Source organism: Pygocentrus nattereri, chromosome 3 (assembly GCF_015220715.1).
Source record: "Pygocentrus nattereri isolate fPygNat1 chromosome 3, fPygNat1.pri, whole genome shotgun sequence".
Classification (NCBI taxonomy): Eukaryota; Metazoa; Chordata; class Actinopteri; order Characiformes; family Serrasalmidae; genus Pygocentrus; species Pygocentrus nattereri.
The window spans coordinates 36,384,767-36,404,691 of NC_051213.1; the positions used below are offsets into that span (position 1 = coordinate 36,384,767).

Sequence of the window (19,925 nt, forward strand, 5' to 3'; positions counted from 1 at the left end):
TACAGAGAATGGGGATTTCTCGGTGTGGCTGAATCATTGGCTTGTGATAGCCAAGGTCATTGCAGAGGCTCGTTGGAAAAGGGCAAACTAAATCCCATCGTCCCTCTGGGGGGTTATAATTAAACAACGGAGGCTATGGTGGGGATTCACACATCAGCTGATTTGGAGGGTAGGAAAGCTTTCTTCGGCACTGTGGTGTGGTAGACCTGATGGGCATTCTCTCCATGTGTGACTTTGCTGCTGTGTGCCCTTTCCATTGGCACCTTATTGTACTTTCTTTGACCGATGCTAACATCTATCCCTCCCTCGATGTTCCCCTGTCTTTGATGGGCAGTTGGCACTGCCAGTGACTGAAGCAAGGTTCTCTGCCTATTTTAGGCTGAAAGGGGCTCTACTGTGTGGTGACCTTGAGTCACAGTAAGACCAACATTTAGAGACAAACAGAAGAGGATGAACTTTTCCTATGACCAACCTAGCACTGTTTGTGCTTTCTGATATAAGCACTGTTATGCTCTTTAAATTGATTTGGTGATTTGGATCACTCATGGCAAGCCTTACGGTACTCTTTCGCTTCCTTTATGTGGGCTTCATGCGGGACAGACAAAGACGCCTCACGCAGCAATGCCCCACTCCGGACAAAGGTAGGCTAACTAAAACCATTTAACAAGGAATCCTCTTTATGCAGTCAATGTGTGTTGCTACCAAACATTCTTAATGAGACCTGCTCCCATTTACTTTTTAATCTTGTTGGTAAAGAAAAAGAATTCTGTAAAAGATAAGTGCTGATAGTAACTTGATTAGGTGCAGCGGGCTGTATCATTGACGCAGCAGCCGTTGATGGCATAATGAAGTTACAATGTTTGGAAACCCCCAATTAATTTCCTCTCACTGCTTCTTTAAATGGGTATCATGTTGTTGTAAATACTGGCAAGGCTTAAAACTCATTAAAGCTTAGCTAAGTTTAAACACTGAGAAAATAATGCTGGATTATGTTTCTAGGACCTGTTTTGGACATTTTTGAAGGTTTTAACTCATGTTACTAAAGGAACGATGTAGCGAAAAAAATCTAATTTATATGTAATGAGCCTAGTTCATCACCCAAGATGTGCTTATTTAGTTTAGTGCTGAAGATACAAGACTTCTTGATGTGGTTTGGGACACAGTATGACTTACTGTCAACTATAAAAATGAACACAATCTTATCGTATAGCTAAACAGCAGGTGTTATTCATAAATTCAGCATTTGTTTGACTTCACATCAGCACACATCTGAACACCAGTGTCCGAAACGGGTGCCCACTGCATTCAACTGCACAAGTATTGTTCATTTGTATAGTACACAGTAAGTTATATTGTGTCCTGAACCACATTGACAAGTCTGTGCGAGGTGTGGTGTAGTGTAGTGGGTGGTACCTCTCCCTTCTATGCTGTAGACTGGGGTTCAATTCCCTGCCTGGGTAAACATCTTACACCATAACAATAAGGGTCCTTGGGCAAGACTCCTAACACTACCTTCGCCAACCTGTGTCAGATGATCAGATTGTTAGTTGCTCTGGATAAGAGCATCTGCCAAATGCCGTGAATGTAAATGATATTAATCAAGACCTGGATGCAGTTGGAGTGGGCTAAGAGAAGTTTTGTCTGCGTATTTACAGAAAAGGTTTTGTGTATTTACAGAAAAGGTTTCAGCGTTAGCTACAGTGCTAATTGAGTCACCACCCATGTCTTGTACTTCCTATCTGGGATAAACAGAGAGTTGTGTAAATTTGATGTTTGTCGAACCATTTCTTGTAGATTCACAACACTGTATTCACAACATTGAATACGTTGATACGTCGTTCTCCAGAGTGATCTAGACAACACTTGACATCAGCAGTCCACATTAAATATGGGTTTGGCAAGGGAATGAACAGGGGTCCAGGAAATAACAGGCACTTGGCATGAAAAGTTATTCCAACACAAATCTGGAACCCTTTATTGTTTGCCAACTAGGACACACACACACACTCCCAGTTACACTAGTAAATCTTTCTTGCACTAAGGGGGACACTAAGTTACAGTCTAAGGGAGGTGGTACCACATGCCTAAATAGCTCTGGTCATCAGAGCAGTGGCTTTCTTCCCTGTAGAGCCCATTTTCCCTCCTGTTTCAGTCCCAGACTCCACTGTTCCATTGGTCTAGTAGCAGATGTGAGCTGTAACTGTACTGTAAACATGAGCACAGTTGTGGATATCCACAGTTGGCAGTATGCTCAGGCTGGGATGAGACTCATCCAACTCTCAGGTACTGTGACCTCCTTCTGTTCACCTGTAATCATCCTTGAAGTGTAGTGGCAGATGGGATGTTCTAGAGGGAACATCCAGCTGTTTGTTCTCTAGCAGGGCAGAAATGAATGAGTTTGTTTACCACTTTTTGGTGTGAAATTCATTCTTCAAAAGAAACTTACTGAGTCAGAATTTTATACAATGGTGGGTATAGGAACCAGACATCTACAGAGTTTCTAAGTTCATTTCACAGGAAGTTCCCTGATGCCCGAGACATTGTTTTACAATAGTTTTGTGAGAAGGTTTTGGTATATTTATAAAAATCCATTCATGGTGAAGAGGTACATAGACATTGTGAGAAAATACATAATGTGCAAAGACAACATTTTATTTTTTTTAGTGGATGAATATCTGAATTCACAGTGTTCATATAAGGCATAAGTAGTGGGCAGTGGGATAACATGGAAAATCCTATAGAGGCACTAGCAGAAACTAACATTATTGTAACAATGGAAATCAGATAAACATACACTTCTTTTAAAGTGAAGCTATATGTTGTTGAGGTGACCACAGGGAAAAGAATGCTGCTTTGCATCAGTGACACTGTGTGTTATGTTTATTTATAACAGTAGGAAACAGTTTGGAATAGAATTATATGGTGCTTTATTTGATAGACAGTATATTGACTACATTTCAATGTCCAGAAATGTGTAGACATCTGGGCATCCAGTATTTATTCTGACGTCAAGAGTATTAATAGAGAGTTTGTACCCCTTTACTTCAGTAACAGCCTCTACTCTCCTTGGAAGGCCTTAAACTAGAATTTGGAACATTACTGTGAGAATTTGGTTGCTTTCAGCCACAAGAGCATTAGTACCTTACTGACGATGGGTGATTAATTTTGAATCATAAGTGCCAGTCCAACATTTCCTAAGGTTGGTGCTCCATCATAAAATGCAGTTTGGCTGATTCACAGCCCAATGCTATGGGGCTTTATACCCCCCCTAGCTAATGCATTGCATTGTGCGATGACCCTTTGCTGTAGTAATGTCTATATTTTAAGGAAGTTGATTTCTCTAATTAGAAGGGGTGTCCGGATACTTTCAGACCTAGAGTGTGGTTGGATTGGCTATGTGTGGGAAGCATTACATATACAAACTCAGCAGAAACACGTAGGTTCTCTGGTGGTTAATGGACAGTAAATAAAATGGCTGTGTATGCGTTGCAGACATTGTGACCCCTGGGTGCTATCACCACCACTTTAAAGGAATCTTAAATAAGGTTTCCTAGAATGGCAACTGTTTTTTTCCTGCAATCCCATGGTGAGATAGCTCTGAGTAGAAAAGCAGGATGTTGTAGCCAGCTTCAATATTATCTCATTTTTTTAGCCATTTTTTTAACACCTGTCATTTGCCGTTTTGTCAGGTTTTTACTGTCTGCTAATTGCACTGCATCATGTTCTGCAGCAGATTCTCCGGGCTGCAGGTGGCCGTTCAGTAGTTTTCTAGAAGAAAGGTTTCACCATACAGCAGCATACCTAACTCTTTCAGCTTGCCGTAGTGCGACTGAATTACACAACTCAAAATACTGACGCCTGCAGGTACATGCAGGTTTTTATGGCTTGAAACTGTGTTAAGGCCTGGCTCTGCATGCTGATCAGCCAGCTTGTTCAGTCCCTTTCTGATGGAGTATCAGTGGACTGTGGCTGAGGGTCAGGGTGGCAGTTCGTCACAAGGATGGCACTGCAGAATGAAATCATGTTTTGGGGGCGGGGGCCTTTTCGCTTCAGCGCCACCCATATAATTTCCAGTGGATGTATTAAGACTGTAACCCCGTATTGACCTGCTGACCGAGCCGCCCCTGAGGGAGACACTTGGGCTGCATCTTGGCCGCCGTCATGCTGTAAAACAACAAGCAATCAAGGCTTGTGAACAAGAGCTATAAAAAAGGGATATGGGAATGGAGCGGTAAAGGCTGCCAGCGAAGAGGCCGGGGTGAGGGGGAATAACACAGGCTAGAAATGGAGGGAAGAGGCTGGGGAGCTGTAACTCATGCTAGGTGCTGGCTGCATTCAGAGGCGCTGATGTGTGAGAGAAACGAGCTGGCATGAGCTCACACACCACTCTCAGGCATCTCGGGCTGGGGTGGGGGGAAAATGGATACTCAATGCTAATTCAAGAGAAATTAAAAGCTGTTGTAAGATTAGTTCATTTGTTTTTTTAGTGTGGGTTTTTTAACTGAAGCATGAAATGTGTGAGTTGGAACTCTGTTCTATGTTGTGTAATCCTTGCAATCCAACCCACATCTAATTAACCACTGGTTGAAGCTTCAAGCAGACTATGAAGTCTGGTATTTATTATTTTGCTTTGTATTCAGATGAGGAAAGCACTTTTAGCAGCGTAATGATGAACGTGAAAGCATTCAGATAGTTCCTGTCCCTGAGAATAAGTGAAAAGGCTCAGGCCTTCAAAAATACATGAAAAGCAGTAAAATGGCTTTGGCCTATAAAAATATTTTACTGAATTACTGTGCTAAAATAACTTTTCATTTTGGCTAGCACCACCTTTCCTACTGTCCTCTACTGTATTCTTAACTTAATGTAATATGCATGTTATATATTTACATGTATATTTGCTGATCACTCCTTTAGATGTATGTACTGTATATAATGTACTTGGTATTTGATTGTAAGAGTACTTAACTTCCATTGCATGTGATTCATGTTACTCACAGATTGTTTGTGTATTACCCGTTTTATGTATGTGTACTGACCGGACACTTCCTTGAGTACACCTACCTTGTATCTTCACTCTTTATTGTATCAACTCACTCACCATGTAGCACTTTGTAGTTCTACAGTTACAGACAGTAGTCCATCTGTTTCTCTGTGTGCTCTGTATGCAGGACCACCACAGAGCAGGTATTACTTGGGTGGTGGATCATTCTCAGCAATGCAAGGAGACTGATGTGGTGGTGTTTTAGTGTGTGCTGCGCTGGCACGAGTGGATCAGACACAGCAGTGCTGCTGGAGTTTTTAAAGACTGTATCTACTCACTGTCCACTCTATTAGACACTCCTACCTTGTTGGTCCACCCTGTAGTCAGAAACAGTAGCTCATCTGTTGCTGTACAGTTTGTGTTGGTCATCCTCGAGTCTTTTATTAGTGGTCACAGGATGCTGTTGGCAAAGCTTTGGCTTCAGGAGTGTGCACAGATTGACAACTACTCTAGCCTTAACTACTAGCCTGTAAATTTCATTTAATGAGGCTTTTTCTGTTTGTGACCATTTATATTGGTGTGTTAGTCAAAGTGTTTTTGCAGCGTGGAAACAGCAGCAGCTTTCACTTTAACTAATTAAAAAACAATACAAAGCTAAAAAAAACAGAGTTTTGTTCTGGTAGTGGCGTAACGGGAGTTTAGAGCCTGCATAAATAGCTTTTCAGGTTGTCTTGACTGTTTTCTAACAGCCTTGTTAGAACAGTCCTATTTGGCTTGCAAAATTATTAAAATTTTCTATTATTAGTAGACCGTTTTAACCTGAGCTGCTGTACCCAAAACTATTTAGATAATTAAGAGTTCAATTTATTTAGTGTTATTTTTGAATAAGTATTCAGTGGCCATTTTGCTGTTGCAGTTTTGGCATATTATGAATAAACAATGGCGAAATGTTAAGTAAAATGAAATAAAAACACAGCAGACCCATTTGGATTTGCAGAGATTTTTTTTAGAGGTTGAGTTTGACACCGCTGCTGTAAAAAGCTGGTTGTGTTCTCATTAGTTATTTTGCTCAAAAGCAAATAGTGATTTTGTCATTTTTCTTATTAATCACTTAAAGAATAGGTAACAGTAATGATCTTTTAATCAAAACGCAGGAGGGAAAATGCATATTGTTTGTGCAGAATATTGTCATTAATGTTGTATAGTGTCAATAAACATGAATTTGCATTTCATAATGTCATCACAACAGCTTTATGGCACGTTGTACTTTGTCAATAGCATGCATTTCTAGTAGAGGCCATCATAATAGATTTGAAATGTATTGGCCAGTCATTCAAAATCAGGGCAAATTATGGGGGCAGTCTTGCTCTTTGATTGCGCATTGCATTGTTTTAGCTTCCTAATTCAGTGATGTCTCAGATGTGCTACATTGTAGCAGGTCCCGCTTCTCTACTTCACATTATTTTTTAATTAAACTGACTTAGGACCAGCTGTCTCCACTCAGATAACCCATCACCCATTAACACAGAACCATCAAAACAGGCCCAGGGATGTTTGCTTCTCATTTCCCCCTGTTCCAAGTAGATTGATGGGGGCTGACAGAATGAGATGAGCAGTGGGCTGGTAGCTCAGAGACCTGGCCAAGGCTCTGGCCTGCTTATCCAGAGTCCCCAAAGCTGAGAAAATGGCACATCGTTACCTCTGAGGCTGCGCTATATTTAGACCCGAGCCAAAAAAAGGAAATCCAGCCTTGCGCTGGCCAATACACAGGCACATACACACAGCCAAAGTTTCCATCCCAACATGATTAGAGTGGGGGCCAGGGTGGGAGAGAGAGCATGAGGCCAGACACCCACGTTTCCTGACTGCCGTGCCAAGCCATACAGCGCTGTAGAAAGACCTCCCCCTCAAACGCTGCTCAGTGGCATAAACCTCCACCACTAGTGAGATGTTTTCATTTCGGTCATTAAAGGTTTAAAAATATCCTACTATTGTGAATATATCTATGTTTTACAAGACAAAACATAACATTTAAGGTGTGACTCTCTGGAGATGCACTTTTAGAATGGATTTACAGCACCCTGTGAAACCAGAGACCGCCTTTCATTTACTGTTTCCAGTCAAAACTGCATTTATATTTTTTCAGCACAAGGAAACCATCAGTAAACATATTTAACAAAAAATTAGACAGAAGCCTCAACAACTAAATAGCTTTTTTCACTCTTTACCTTTATTACTGCTTATATTCTTTTCAGGAGACTTGCTTGGCAGGGAAACTTTCCGCACCTCCAAAGTTTAGTCTTAGAAGTTTGTTGCATTTTCTGCTTCGGACGTCCAAGTAATCCCAATTCGGTGATGTTGAATCATTGAATTGGTCAGTGTTGGTGGTCTACCCAGTCTTGCATGGTTGTTAGGAGCCCCATTTCATCTGTATCTTTTCATTTTAATGCAAGTGGATTATCTTATATTTGATTTATATTTGATTATCTCTGATGTATCTCCTAAAATGCATAACCTAATCACTGTTTTGACTTGAAATTAAACGGATTAAGAGGGTTTTTAAATTGTCAATCCATCCTTTTGATGTGAATACAGAAGGTTCAGATCAGACAAGCTGAGAGGTGTGTAGCTAAAGCTGGTTGTGTCAGGAGGTGTAAGTATATGTGTGTGTATATATGTGTGTGTGTGTGTGTGTGTGTGTAGTGTATGTGTGTGTATATATATATATATATATATATATATATATATATATGTGTGTGTGTGTGTGTGTGTGTGTGTGTGTGTGTATATATATATATATATATATATACACACACACACACACACACACACACACACACACACACACATATATATATGACATTTTGCTACACAGTCTTATTATTGTGAATGCTGAAATAGTATATTTTACATTTTTGATTGGCACATGCTACGTACCTACATTACACTGTTGTATTTGTATTCTATTTAGTTTTCTAAAAAAATTTTTTTATTGGGCACCAGCCTTTAAGGGAAACATCTGGGCCAAAGAATATATGCAGTGTTGGTACAAAAAGACACTCATGCATGAAATCACAGCTTATTAAAGGAATAACTGGGCAAAAAATCTCATTTACACAGCGTTCAGCTACACAATGGAAGTTTGTTCATTCTTCTAGTTCACGTTTAGTCAGGCCGACAAGTCTGTGTGATCTTAATGAAGATGTGGATGGGGTTGATTTAGTGGAGAGAACTGTTGGGCCAAAAAAGATTTGAGTGCCTATTGACTTCCAATGCTTATCAGCAACATTAACTTTGTAGATCCAGCGCTGAACAAAATTTGGACAATTAACATGTTCTGACTTATTAACTACATCTGAGGTTAAATGAGAAATGAAGTATATTAGACGTTTAATGTTATTTGTATGTATTTGTATTATATTACTTGTTTTCTAAGCAAACAAGCATTTTACGACCGAAATAAGTACATTTTAAAATAGAATTTTCTCAAGTGCTTAAGACGTTTGCACTATATATCCCATATTGAAAGGAAATACATGTGGTGCTTTTTTCTGCGGGAGATACATTCCAAATGCATTGTTTCAAAATATATTCTAAAAAGGAATTTGGGCCATTTTGATACATTTGATAAATATACTTGACATATTTCTTTTTGGTATGGGACACTGAGATATATATGGACAAAAAACCTCAGTATTGTCATATTCACTGATCAGGCCTCATATGTGAGAACAATCTGCAGACACGCAGTGCCTAGTGGTGCTAATGGTTAAGTGTTTCTGGCTACTCTGTAATTGAGCGAGCTGATTATTACGCTCTGGAGTCCAGTGTGATGTTCCTGTCCGTCCACATTATTAGACCTCTGCTGTTAAGCACCAGTTTTCCCTCAGCTGTTGAGCCATGCTTGAGCTCCTGAAATGAACACATTCGCTTAAGTTGAACTGTAGAGAATCGTTTCTGCTTAAAGGGGAATACCACCAAATTTTCAACCTGTCTGCATAGTTAAGCCATTCAGAGTGGTTTGGTGTGAAATGCTCTGTTCTAGAGAAACATGAGTAGAATTATTCACACTGGTGGTGATAGGAACCAGACGTCTGAAGAGTTTAATGCCCCTAAAAGCTCCCTCATATAGATTTTTGTAACATCAACATGGTCATGGGTGGTAACGGCCTGATCTTTTTTGAATGGAAGTTCTAAGCGGTCTGTAACCACACTGGACAAGACATTATTTTAGCATAGATGACAAGACTGGGGTCAGTTCTGAATATAAAGTTAGACTGAAAAAACTAAAAAAAACAAAAAAAGTAAACCACTTTGACACACATGTAATATAAGACATACTGAAACCTCTGCTGATAAGAGAGCTGAGCTTTCTTGAGGTAACCTAACATCAAAGTCTGTCAGACAGATTGACACTTTCCTCACATGGCTGTATCTCACAAGCGCCAGACGTTCTCAGTGTGTTGCACCTGCTGGGCATGAAGACACTGGCAACGTATCAGAGAGTATTAATAGTAGGACACAAGGCATGTATGAGTATATTGGATATAAGAGGTCAGGAAATGAGAGATCTGTTGTAGAAGCTGTAGAATACAGAAGCTGTATTGCCTAGTCTTGTCTGATCTTGCCTTGATTGCAGCAGATTTGAGGGTTTCTGAGCACAATGAAGGTGTTGTGGCGGGACTGTCAGTCAAGCCAATGTTGTCTGGAAATTGAATCTACTGGCCTGTAGACACTTTCCATATTTGTAAAACAGGCACCTTTCTTTACAAAACTTTAGACACTAGGACTTGTAAGCCAGTGGAAAGCTCTTTTTTAATTGAATGACCACAATTCGATCTGCACACTTCACATAGAGGCCATTAAGCACCTACTCAGAGCGCTTAACACTGCAGCAGTTTATCTCAGCAGCCTGCACAGCTCTGTGTTATCATTCACACCGTTCCAGCAATATCAAGTAGCAGTGGCCAAAGCGGAGCTTCCTGGAGATTGAAATGCTGATATTAAAAGATATTCCATCTTCATACACACCCAAAAATGGTTCTTCAAGGGTTCTTTAAGAAAGGTAATGGTTGCATTTAGAACCATGAGTTCTATGTAGAGCCATTTCATGCTTAAGTGGTTCTTTTGCATGATTAAATGGATTAAGATTGAGGAAAATGTGTTCTACATAGAACCTTTTTGAAAATAGTTGTACATAACGCCAAAAACCCTTATCCTATCACACCTAAAAAAAGATGGTTCTTCAAGGGTTCTTTAGTAAAGGAAATGGTTCTATATAGAACCATGAACCATGAAGACAACACTTCATGATGCAAAGAACCCTTTAAGGGTTCTTTGCATCATGAAGTGTTGTTCAGATTGATTGAGAGTGTTTTATATTGTTCTATGTTCTTCTTTTCCTTTTAGGAAAAAGTTTTTTGTTTTATGCTTGAACCCTTTTTGGTGCTATATAGAACCCTTTTCCAAAAGGTTATATGTAGAAACATCTATAGCACATTCTTATATCAATCTGAAGAACCATTTAATCATATTAAGGATATTTTTTTTGTGCGTTCATGGTTCTGAACTGAACCATTTTCTTTACTGAAGAACCCTTAAGAACCATTTTTAAGAGTATATTGCTATGATGTCAAGTTTGAGGAGCCCCTTTTTGGTGCTATGTAGAACCATTTTGTATGTAGTACCACATACAACACATTCTCTATCAATCTGAAGAATGATTTCACTATGCAAAGAACTATTTAAGCATGAAATTATTCTTTAAAGATCACACGGTTATAAATAGAACCACTCCCTTTACTAAGGAGCCTGTTAAAGAACCATCTATTATAAGTGTGTAGCCTTATTTACAACTAGAGCTTCAGTCTATACATTAAACAAACAATAAAAGGCAGCTTGTAGTATTTTAGCAGTTGGTTAACTAGCAGTTTGCTTTTATTAGCCCCTAAGTACATTGCGTGATTCATTGCTGTGCTGGTTTGTAACCTACAGCTTTCATTGTCGTTAGCCATGTTAGCATAACAGTTAGGCATGATCAGCTTTCATTTGTCCATTTCATAAACATTACATTCTTCTGAAGACTTAATATCAGTGTGAATGCCAAAAAAGTCTGAGGCAGAAGAGTTTCCACCATTAATAATGTAGAGAGAAGTGAGCAGGATAGCGAGGCTGTATGTATTCTGTGCCTGTCGGACTAATAAAAAGATCCAGTGTTGCAGAACACCATCTTTTTTCCATTTGTTCATCATTTGTTAAATTGAGTATTGCCAAAGGAGGATATGTTTCTCAAGACCTTTTCTCTAAGTTATACTCAGCGTAAGCATTTCAGTTTGAGAAATTCTGCCTATGAATGAGAAAAGTGTGAGATGTTTGTAAGACGGTTCTTCAAAGGTGGTATATAGAAGCATTTCATGCCTAAATTGTTTTTTGCATGGTGAGATGGTTCTTCAGATTGATTGGAGAATGTGTTGGATGTGGTTCTATAAAGGACCTTTTTGAAAATAGTTCTATATAGTGGCAAATAGAGTTCTGCTATTGTTATGATATTGTGCCTATAATAATAGAAGTGTTAGAACCATTTACAACACATTCTCCATCGTAAAGAACCATTTCATCATGCCGAAAACGATAAAAGCATGAATTGTTTCTATATACAACTCATGGTTCTAAATAGAACCCTTGCCTTTACTCAAGAAACCTTGAAGAACCTTTTTAAGTGTGTATATAAGAAAATGGTGAGATCTTACATGTTTTTTCTGTAAATAATATTCAGAGTCAACTGTTGTGAGAGGAGTCTGAGACTAATGAAATCCCTTCTGAGACAGTGTTTTGATTTGAAAAGGAACTCAACCATGTCCAGGAGTAAATGAGATTAAGAGATCTGATTTAGAATATTTCTTTCCTCTGGGTTTATTTATTTATTGGTTTAATTTTATTGTTGTGTTGGGGTTTTGACTGAGGCTGAAAAGCTACCAGGATGCAGGCTTGTATTCTGGCTGGCAGCAAGTTAATGCCTCTGAAAATTGAAGATTGAGAATCCTCTGGGGTGTTATCTTGCTGATCACATCGCTGAGCTGTGTTCAGTGATTCAGATATCGTAGATTGCCCTGATGATTTATGCCTCTAAAGTAAAGCTCGAGCTATTGTGATTGTTTGTTTGTTCTTAGCCATTTATGACTGTACAGCGAGACAAGACCTACCGTTCATCATGATGCAGTGGTTGGAGATTTATGTGCTGTGCTTAGTTGAGTTGCAGTGTTTTTATGTTTGCTTGTTGGTGGCCTTCCATCAGTGACCTAGAGCCTAACACAAGAAAGAGTATACAGTTGTCTTCAAAAGTCTGGGCACCCATGGTAAAATAACAGAAAACACACTTCTGCATATTTTAATGCAAAAACATTGTTTATATGCTGAATTCTTTGGAGGGAAAATAAATTAGAATGTTGCCTGTGCAAAAGTCATGGCACATTTAACATAGGGCTGTCCAGTTGTGACATCTTAGCTGATGATTCATTATCATAAATATTAAATTATTTTCTTGTTCATTGTATGCATCTATTCATTACAAGCCTAAAATGGCCAAAATGTCTGATTAGCCATCTTCCTTCCTAGTTATGCTTTCTTAGTAACTAACACCGGTTGTTCTCCCAAAAAGATACACTACACATGTAACGTCCAGGCAACCTGCTAGGCCACCTCGACCTGCTAGGAGGGGCCAGAGAGGCAGGACTGAGTATTTAGGGCTGAATGGTAGCAGATGTGGGCACCCTACCCAGGGGGGGTTCACACGCTGCTCAGCGCACAGTCTTGAGTTCACGCTGCTACTCGCACATTGCTCTAACCTCGGTATCCATCTCAAGTTTCGAGTCTTTGCTTTTCAAAAAATTGTTATACAGCATAAGTATATAAAAAATAAAATCTCTTGAGTGTGTCTCCATGTTTAGGTAGGGGCGAGGGATAAATTAAAGAAGGGAGCTTTTGTCTTCAGTTTTGGGGAGCTTGTAGTTTTGGTCATCCTTTTATGTCTTTACTTAGCATGGTCATTATCCCCTTTGTGGTATGCTGCATAGTATGTTAGTCTGGCAACATGGTTACTTTCATTGTTCCCTTTTAATTTGTTCCTTGTCTAGTTCGTAACCCCTTTTGTTTCCTTTCTAAGTTGGGTCTTTGTCTCAGCCCTCAGTTGCTCTGCCTCAAGGCTGACCGGTGGGTTGTCTCGTTGTGCTTCCGATTACTAACGTAAGGGTTGTCAGTTGAGCAAAGCTCCAAAATAAAGGCAAAATAGAGCACTAATTTGGCTATCATACTTGCTAAAAACATTACAGAGAAAAACAACAAACTTATACCCCTCTCTGAACATATTAGAGCTCCAAGTTAGCAGGTACATGTTTTTTTCAGTCCCATAATGTGTCTCAGTGAATGCATTTACTAATCTGTTTACATTTATTTGCCTCACACATTCAGTTCACATTCTGCTTGTTGTATAAATTTAATGACTTTGGAAAATGATTATAGCCTAAATTATTGCTTTCATCTCAAATAATCACAGTCAGGCAATTTTCTAATAATTGTGACAGGCCTAATTTGATATTTTATGTTTTATTTTTTCCAAGATGTTAAACTAAGCGAATGAATAGAAGCAGTGCTCTAAAATGTGCAGGAAAATGCCATGCTGAAATTCCCTTTAGAAGATGTTAAGCTTTGTTCACTTAGAGAAGCAACAAAACGTGTAATTCAATGTTGTTCAAAATTTTTAATGCGACTGCAGCTACTTGCATGCTTTACTGGTTGTCCGTGTCATCTTAAGCCTCTTCATGCTCTTCTTGCAGGGCAAAGGTCAGATGGTCATCTGTTGACGTTGCTGTCGGTGGTCCGTGACTCAGATTTTACATAAAGGATCTCAGTGTGTGGTGCAGATCCCCTGTGCAGGGCACTGTTTTGATGCAGTTTGTGTCTTACTGACTCCTCTGCTGCAGACTGCACAGTAGCATGACATGCCTGAGGTCTTTTGACAGAGATTGGTGAAAATAAGATATAGCAGGAAGCCCACATATATAGGCCTATATAATGAATCTAGATGAGGTCAGAACAGTATGAAAGTACCATGAGCATTGAGATGAGATCAGTCCCTCTGTTCCCCACCCCTTCCCCCTGCTCCTACAACTTACACACACACACAAGCTCAGAGCTACACACTGCCAGAGGGTCCCTTCTGCTGCTATTCCACATGCAACCCTCCCTTTTCACTGCATGCTCTGCAGTAACTGATTGTTTCCCTGAAGCAAGCCAGCACTGGGCAGTTTAGCCCATTGACATAATGTATTGTAATGGGCAGCCAGGCCTGACTACTGCTGACTCTCCCGCTAAGCTAATGGAATCAATAGTGGGGAGAGAGGCCAGGGGTGCTTGCACTGAAAACATGCCCTCCGCTACTAGGACCTACTATTAACATCAATAATATACGACTAGGAAAGGTTTGCCACTTCGCTCCTGGACCCTCCTCTCTCAACAACAGAGAGTGGTTGGTCATCGAAGACATTTCCATTATTATAGTCTATCATTTGCACTCTGGCTGTCTTTTGTGAACTTCTTGCATTGTACCTCCTCTTGATGTGCGACATGTGATGATATTATAAAACGCTTCTCTCAAGTCCCTCATAGAAACTGTAAAGTAGTTTCATAAGGCTGATGTTTTCTGTTATTCTCTGCTACTGGTCAGGTTTTTGAATACGTCTGTGTAGACTGAACAAGGCTGAAGTTTGCTTTGTGTTCACCAGCTTCGTATTCCATCTTGCCATTCTGCGCCTTAAATGGTGCGGCAGTTACATGTTGGTCTCCAAAAGTACCAGAATGTAGCTGTCACATGATTTAAGGTGGAACGTTGAATTGGAATAGGAAGCTGACAAGTAAAAAGCTATAATCTTTATGAAATAGGTCTATTTAATATTTTTCTCCAAATGCATGGCCCTATTTTTGATTAAAAAATAAAAAAAGATTAACCCCTGAACAAACCATGGGCCCATCGACAGTTTTATTACACACTTCTATAAACTAATCTCCATTGGTTTGCAATTAAGTCCCTGTAGTAACTGAATAATACACCTTTGTATGAAATAAACCTTGAATGTTCAGAGGTTAAATAGCTTAAAAAGATTAAGTAAGTGTCAAAATGTAGGACAAGTTCCACCTTAAATTGTGTGGTGGGTACATTCTGAAAATATTCGGTGGCTGAGATTTTGGTGCAGCCCTAATGTTGGTGAAGTGGCCATTCTTAGAGTATTCCTTGCCCATTTTTAGATATGAATTAGCTGACTGCTGTTTTCTCGCTGTTAGTGTGGTAATACCTGCACAAATAGAATCTGGAGATTAAAACCGGGGATTCCATAACATAGTGGCCTCATCATGAAATCACATTGTGTTTCATTATATACATAAAATAGCTAATATCTTATAAAAATAGGTGTCAAATATAAATATTTTTCTCTGTTCCTCTAAAAAGCAGTGCACAGTATTTAACTGTATACATTTGCTTTATTACGCTTCATATTGTATTTTGTGACATGTCGTTGTTGTTGAAATTGTGTAGTATGTAGCATGTTTCATTATGTACAGCAAGTTGCTTAGTAAGTTGCCTGTGAGATTCACTTGCAGCTTTAACAGCCTACAAGCTATTTAAAAGAGGGGGTGGTGCTGGGATTGATATGGTAATATTGTGGCCTCCCTAGCACAGGAACTGAAATGAGGGAAAATGAGTTTGCTGCTTGGTTTTTGAGATTAGCCTTGTGTTAACATGCGCATCAAAGAGTCAAACACTCAGTGGGCCGAAATTACCTTGTACGAAGAAACCTGGTTCACTCTCTCCAGCTCTTCCTCAGGTATTAAGATCATGCCATCTGGTGAGTAGGCGGGAGAGCTTAAAATCAGGACAGAAGAGGGGTGGAGTGGCTAGTTGACTGTCCAGCTGGGGCAGTTGGAGCAATGTCTCTAACCTCACTACTGAAATGGGAATTTTGGGCCAAAGTAGATATCTCATATCCGGTATGTAGTAATTGTAGTAAAAATAGTAAAATGAATTAAATGTAGGAGTGTTCTGATCATTTGGAGTACAATATCTACAGTACTGAGCAAACGTCAGCCTTTTTTATTAATTTAATTCCAGTCAAAATGACCGTTGAGAAAGAAGCTGTTCATTTTTTAGCATCAGGATAAAGCTGAATTTTACATAGAGGCCTCAACAACTACATATAACACCAGGCTTTTCAGTATTTAGTGTGTCCACCCATTGCCTTTATTACAGCTTACATTCTTTGGAAGACTTTCACTTTTCAGTTTCAGTTTTTCAAAGAAACCTGCAGAGATTTTTTCCTCCAGCGTTCAGTCTTAGAAGTTTTTTCAGTATTAGAAGTGGCTTCTCATAAACCAAGTTACTCCATCAGTTCATAAAGCTTTTCAGTTTACTCCAATTTTGATGTTTTGCCACAAAATATCTGGTTTTCTTTCTTTTCTCAGTACGGGCTTCTTGACGGATACACATCTGTTCAGACTCAATTTGTTGACTTCTATTTTTCTACGTCATTTGAACATGGCCACTGTCTGCTTCCACTGTCTTCTGTATTGCATGAAAATTTCATCATGAACAGACAAACATGTTCCTGAATTAACTGAAATAAAACCTATTTAAATTAGCTTGAATTAACTGAAATAAAACCTATTTACATTAGCTTACATTCAAGGTTAGGAGCGTTTTAGCTTTCTCTTGTAAAGTTAGAGTTTTGGAGATACATGCTTTTCTTTGGAAAGCAGCAACATGGTTTTCTCATTTTCAATGAAGGTCATGTCCTCTGGTTTTCTCATGTAACAAACAAATACAGTGCATCATTTTATATACGAGCCTGCTCTAAAGGCATACCTGGGTGTGTCACTCCATGAAATGATTGTTGGGGTTTGTGTGTGTGGATGAACACTTGCGAGTGCGCTTCAGCTTGTTTGTGCGTATTGTGGACTAACAGCTCTGTTTAATCCTCTGTTCTTTTGTAGGGTTCAACAGAAATGAAGAGATGAGGGCCATTGAGGTGTTGCCCATTCTCAAAGAGAAAGTGGCTTTCTTATCAGGTGAGTGTCAGCAAACACAGCCAAAAACGAAGAAAAGAAAGAGAATACTGTGACTTTGAATAATATCGCTGTGGTAGAACAAGTACCACTTTCTGTTTCCTAGGAGCTGTTGTGCTGTTACTGTCCACTATTAGAAACCCTATCCTTCTACTTCCACTCACTGACCACTTTATGAGATGCACTATGTACCAAAAGTTTGTAGACACTCAGCATTCCTTCGAAATCCAGTTTATTGGTAGTGAGTTTATCCCTCTTTGCTGCAGTAACAGCCTCTGCTCTTCTGAGAAGGCTTTACAATAGATGTTGAAACATTGTGTGAGTTTTTGATTGCATTCAGCTTCAAGAGCATTAGTGAGGTCAGGTGCTGTTGATAGTTAATCAGTTCTGGATCAAAGACTCCACATTAACTAATCCCAAAGGTATTCAGGTATTTGTTTTTCAATTAATGCTTAGCATCCAATCTGATTAGCAATCTGAATGTCAAATTTGACAGAATTTTTTGTTCCTAATGCAGAGATGGTCAGCTTTCTGTGTCAGGCTACTAACTGGTCTGCAAAGGCTGCAATAATACAAGAACCAGCACAATATTCAGAGAACCTTCTAAAAAGGAAGCCCACAGAACCAGCCAGTAAGAGCTACTACATGTAATGTACAACAGCAGCAGTATTTCCCACTTGGGGAAATCATTTTCATAAAAACAGAATTTGCAAGCAGATTTAGAGCAATGCTCATTTTCAAGTGGCAGGTAACATGCAGTTCCAGATCCTGCAGCCCAGTTCAATTGCCCTGTTATCATTAGTGTCTGTCTCAAGAAGATGTCTTTGTAGGTCCCTGGTGGAGATATGAATAAAAATGAGAGTGAGTGTATGTTTTCTCTTTTCGTTAGGGTTTCACTCAGGGCTTAATATGTAAATGCTTAGATCCCACAACGCTGAAAAGTGACAAATCTGGCAGGTCAAGCAGAAAATGAGGTCCTAAAACCGAACAAGAAAAAGACACGTTAGATGCCTGAAGAGTGCGTTAACAGGGTTCTGAAGAAGCGATCGTTCTACCAGTACTAAAGAGCTTGGAATGCATGATTTCTAATGAGTGATTAGTAAATTAATAACACAAACCACTGATGTTCTGTATTTTTTTTTCCTATGTGTTATATTCAGCTAAAAATAAACATTGTGTGATAAAATTAGCAGAAAAATGCCATATTGAAGGATCTTCTCTTTACAGGATGTCGCCTTATTTTTAGTATTTTTGAGTATCAACAAAACATGAAACTTGACAGGTGTTCAAACATCTGCATATGACTGTATCACAATGTTTGAAGAAAAAATATGTTTTGTATATAAAATATTATTATACACTTATCAGCTCCACCTACTGTACAGATGCACTTTGTACTTTGTTAGCCCCCTTTTACCCTGTTCTTCAGAGGTCAGGACCCCCATGGACCCTCACAGAGCAGGTACTATTTAGGTGCTGGCTCATTCTCAGCACTGCAGTAACACTGACATGGTGGTGGTGTGTTAGTGTGTGTTGCTCTGGTCTGAGTAGATCAGACACAGCAGTGCTGCTGGAGTTTTTAAACACTGTGTCCACTCACTGTCCACTCTATTAGACACTCCTACCTTGTCAGTCCATCTTGTAGATGTAAAGTCAGAGATGATAGCTCATCTGCTGCTGCACAGTTTGTGTTGGTCATCCTCTAGTCCTTCATCTGTGGTCACAGAACGCTGCCCACAGGACACTGTTGGCTGGATATTTTTTGGTTGGTGGGCTATTCTCAGTCCAGCAGTGACACTGAGGTGTTTACAGACTCCAGCAGCACTGCTGTGTCTGATCCACTCAGACCAGCGCAACAGAACAGGGTAAAAGGGGGCTAACAAAGTATGCAGAGAAACAGATGGACTATAGTCTGTAATTCAGTCTGTAAGGACCAGTTGTGGGCTGGAGGTTAGGGAACGAGCCCTGTGACCGGAATGTTGCCGGTTCGCTCCCCTCGGCTGACAGTCCTTGACTGAAGTGCCCTTGTCATAAGTCATAATGTTATGCCTGATCGGTGTACATACATGATCTCTACAGATTGTCATTTGAGTCTGTTTAATATGTGAACAAGGTGCCAAATCCAATAAAATAGATGCCAGATCCAGTCTGGGACTTGCTGGATGTGTGATATGAGCATCTTAGATGTTCCACCTGAGTTTCTGTGGATGTTTGGATGGTCACTTGATTGAACAAATATAATCATTGTGTTCATAATGATTTCTGCAGTGTGTCTTTAATGCATTCCAAGGCAAACAGTTGTGACAGTACTATCACAGTATTGCATTTGGTCTATATGGTGTAGCCCTACTTTCAGATCTTCTCTTGTATGTGTGACTTCTGCCTGAGAGTGACAGCAGTAGGGAAATGCAGGGGCTGTTTAGTTGGCTGACCCAGATAGCTTAAGTATGTTTTAATCCGTAGCAAACCAACTTGTCTATCTAAGGCTTAGCTTGGCTAAAGTAGAGATAACACGTTTTTCTCTTATTTATTTATTTGGGTTTTTTTTAAAACATTGCACTGGGAATTAAAGAAGTTCATGAAGGTTAATAGGGGATTGATTTGAAGTGTCATCATTATCATCATCAGAATTTCTAGTGTCTTTTTGTAGGCTCTTACATATTTGCATATTTATGTGTGTCATCAGTGGTAATGAATTGTAAGTAGGCCATGGCAATTCAAATACATATGACTGAAGGGAAATTGTAATTAATTAGTAGCTATTACTTAGTTGTCAGTGAAGTTTGTGATAGATTAATCTTCTGTTTCCAAAAACGTCTACTCACTGTGTTTT

At 39.4% G+C, this 19,925-nt stretch overlaps 1 protein-coding gene across 6 annotated transcripts in view; it reads left to right on the plus strand.

Annotated features, from left to right (window-relative positions):
* Positions 1–19,925, plus strand: part of triob (trio Rho guanine nucleotide exchange factor b) — a 195,610-nt gene that overhangs the window by 41,567 nt on the left and 134,118 nt on the right. For 5 of the 6 annotated variants that reach the window (XM_017700847.2, XM_017700848.2, XM_017700849.2 and 2 more), the window contains exon 3: positions 17,021–17,095. In XM_017700847.2, coding sequence (XP_017556336.1) covers positions 17,021–17,095 — 75 coding nt within the window. Of the gene's footprint in view, positions 1–435; positions 642–17,020; positions 17,096–19,925 lie in introns of those variants that run through there. The other variant, XM_017700850.2, reaches the window with a different exon arrangement.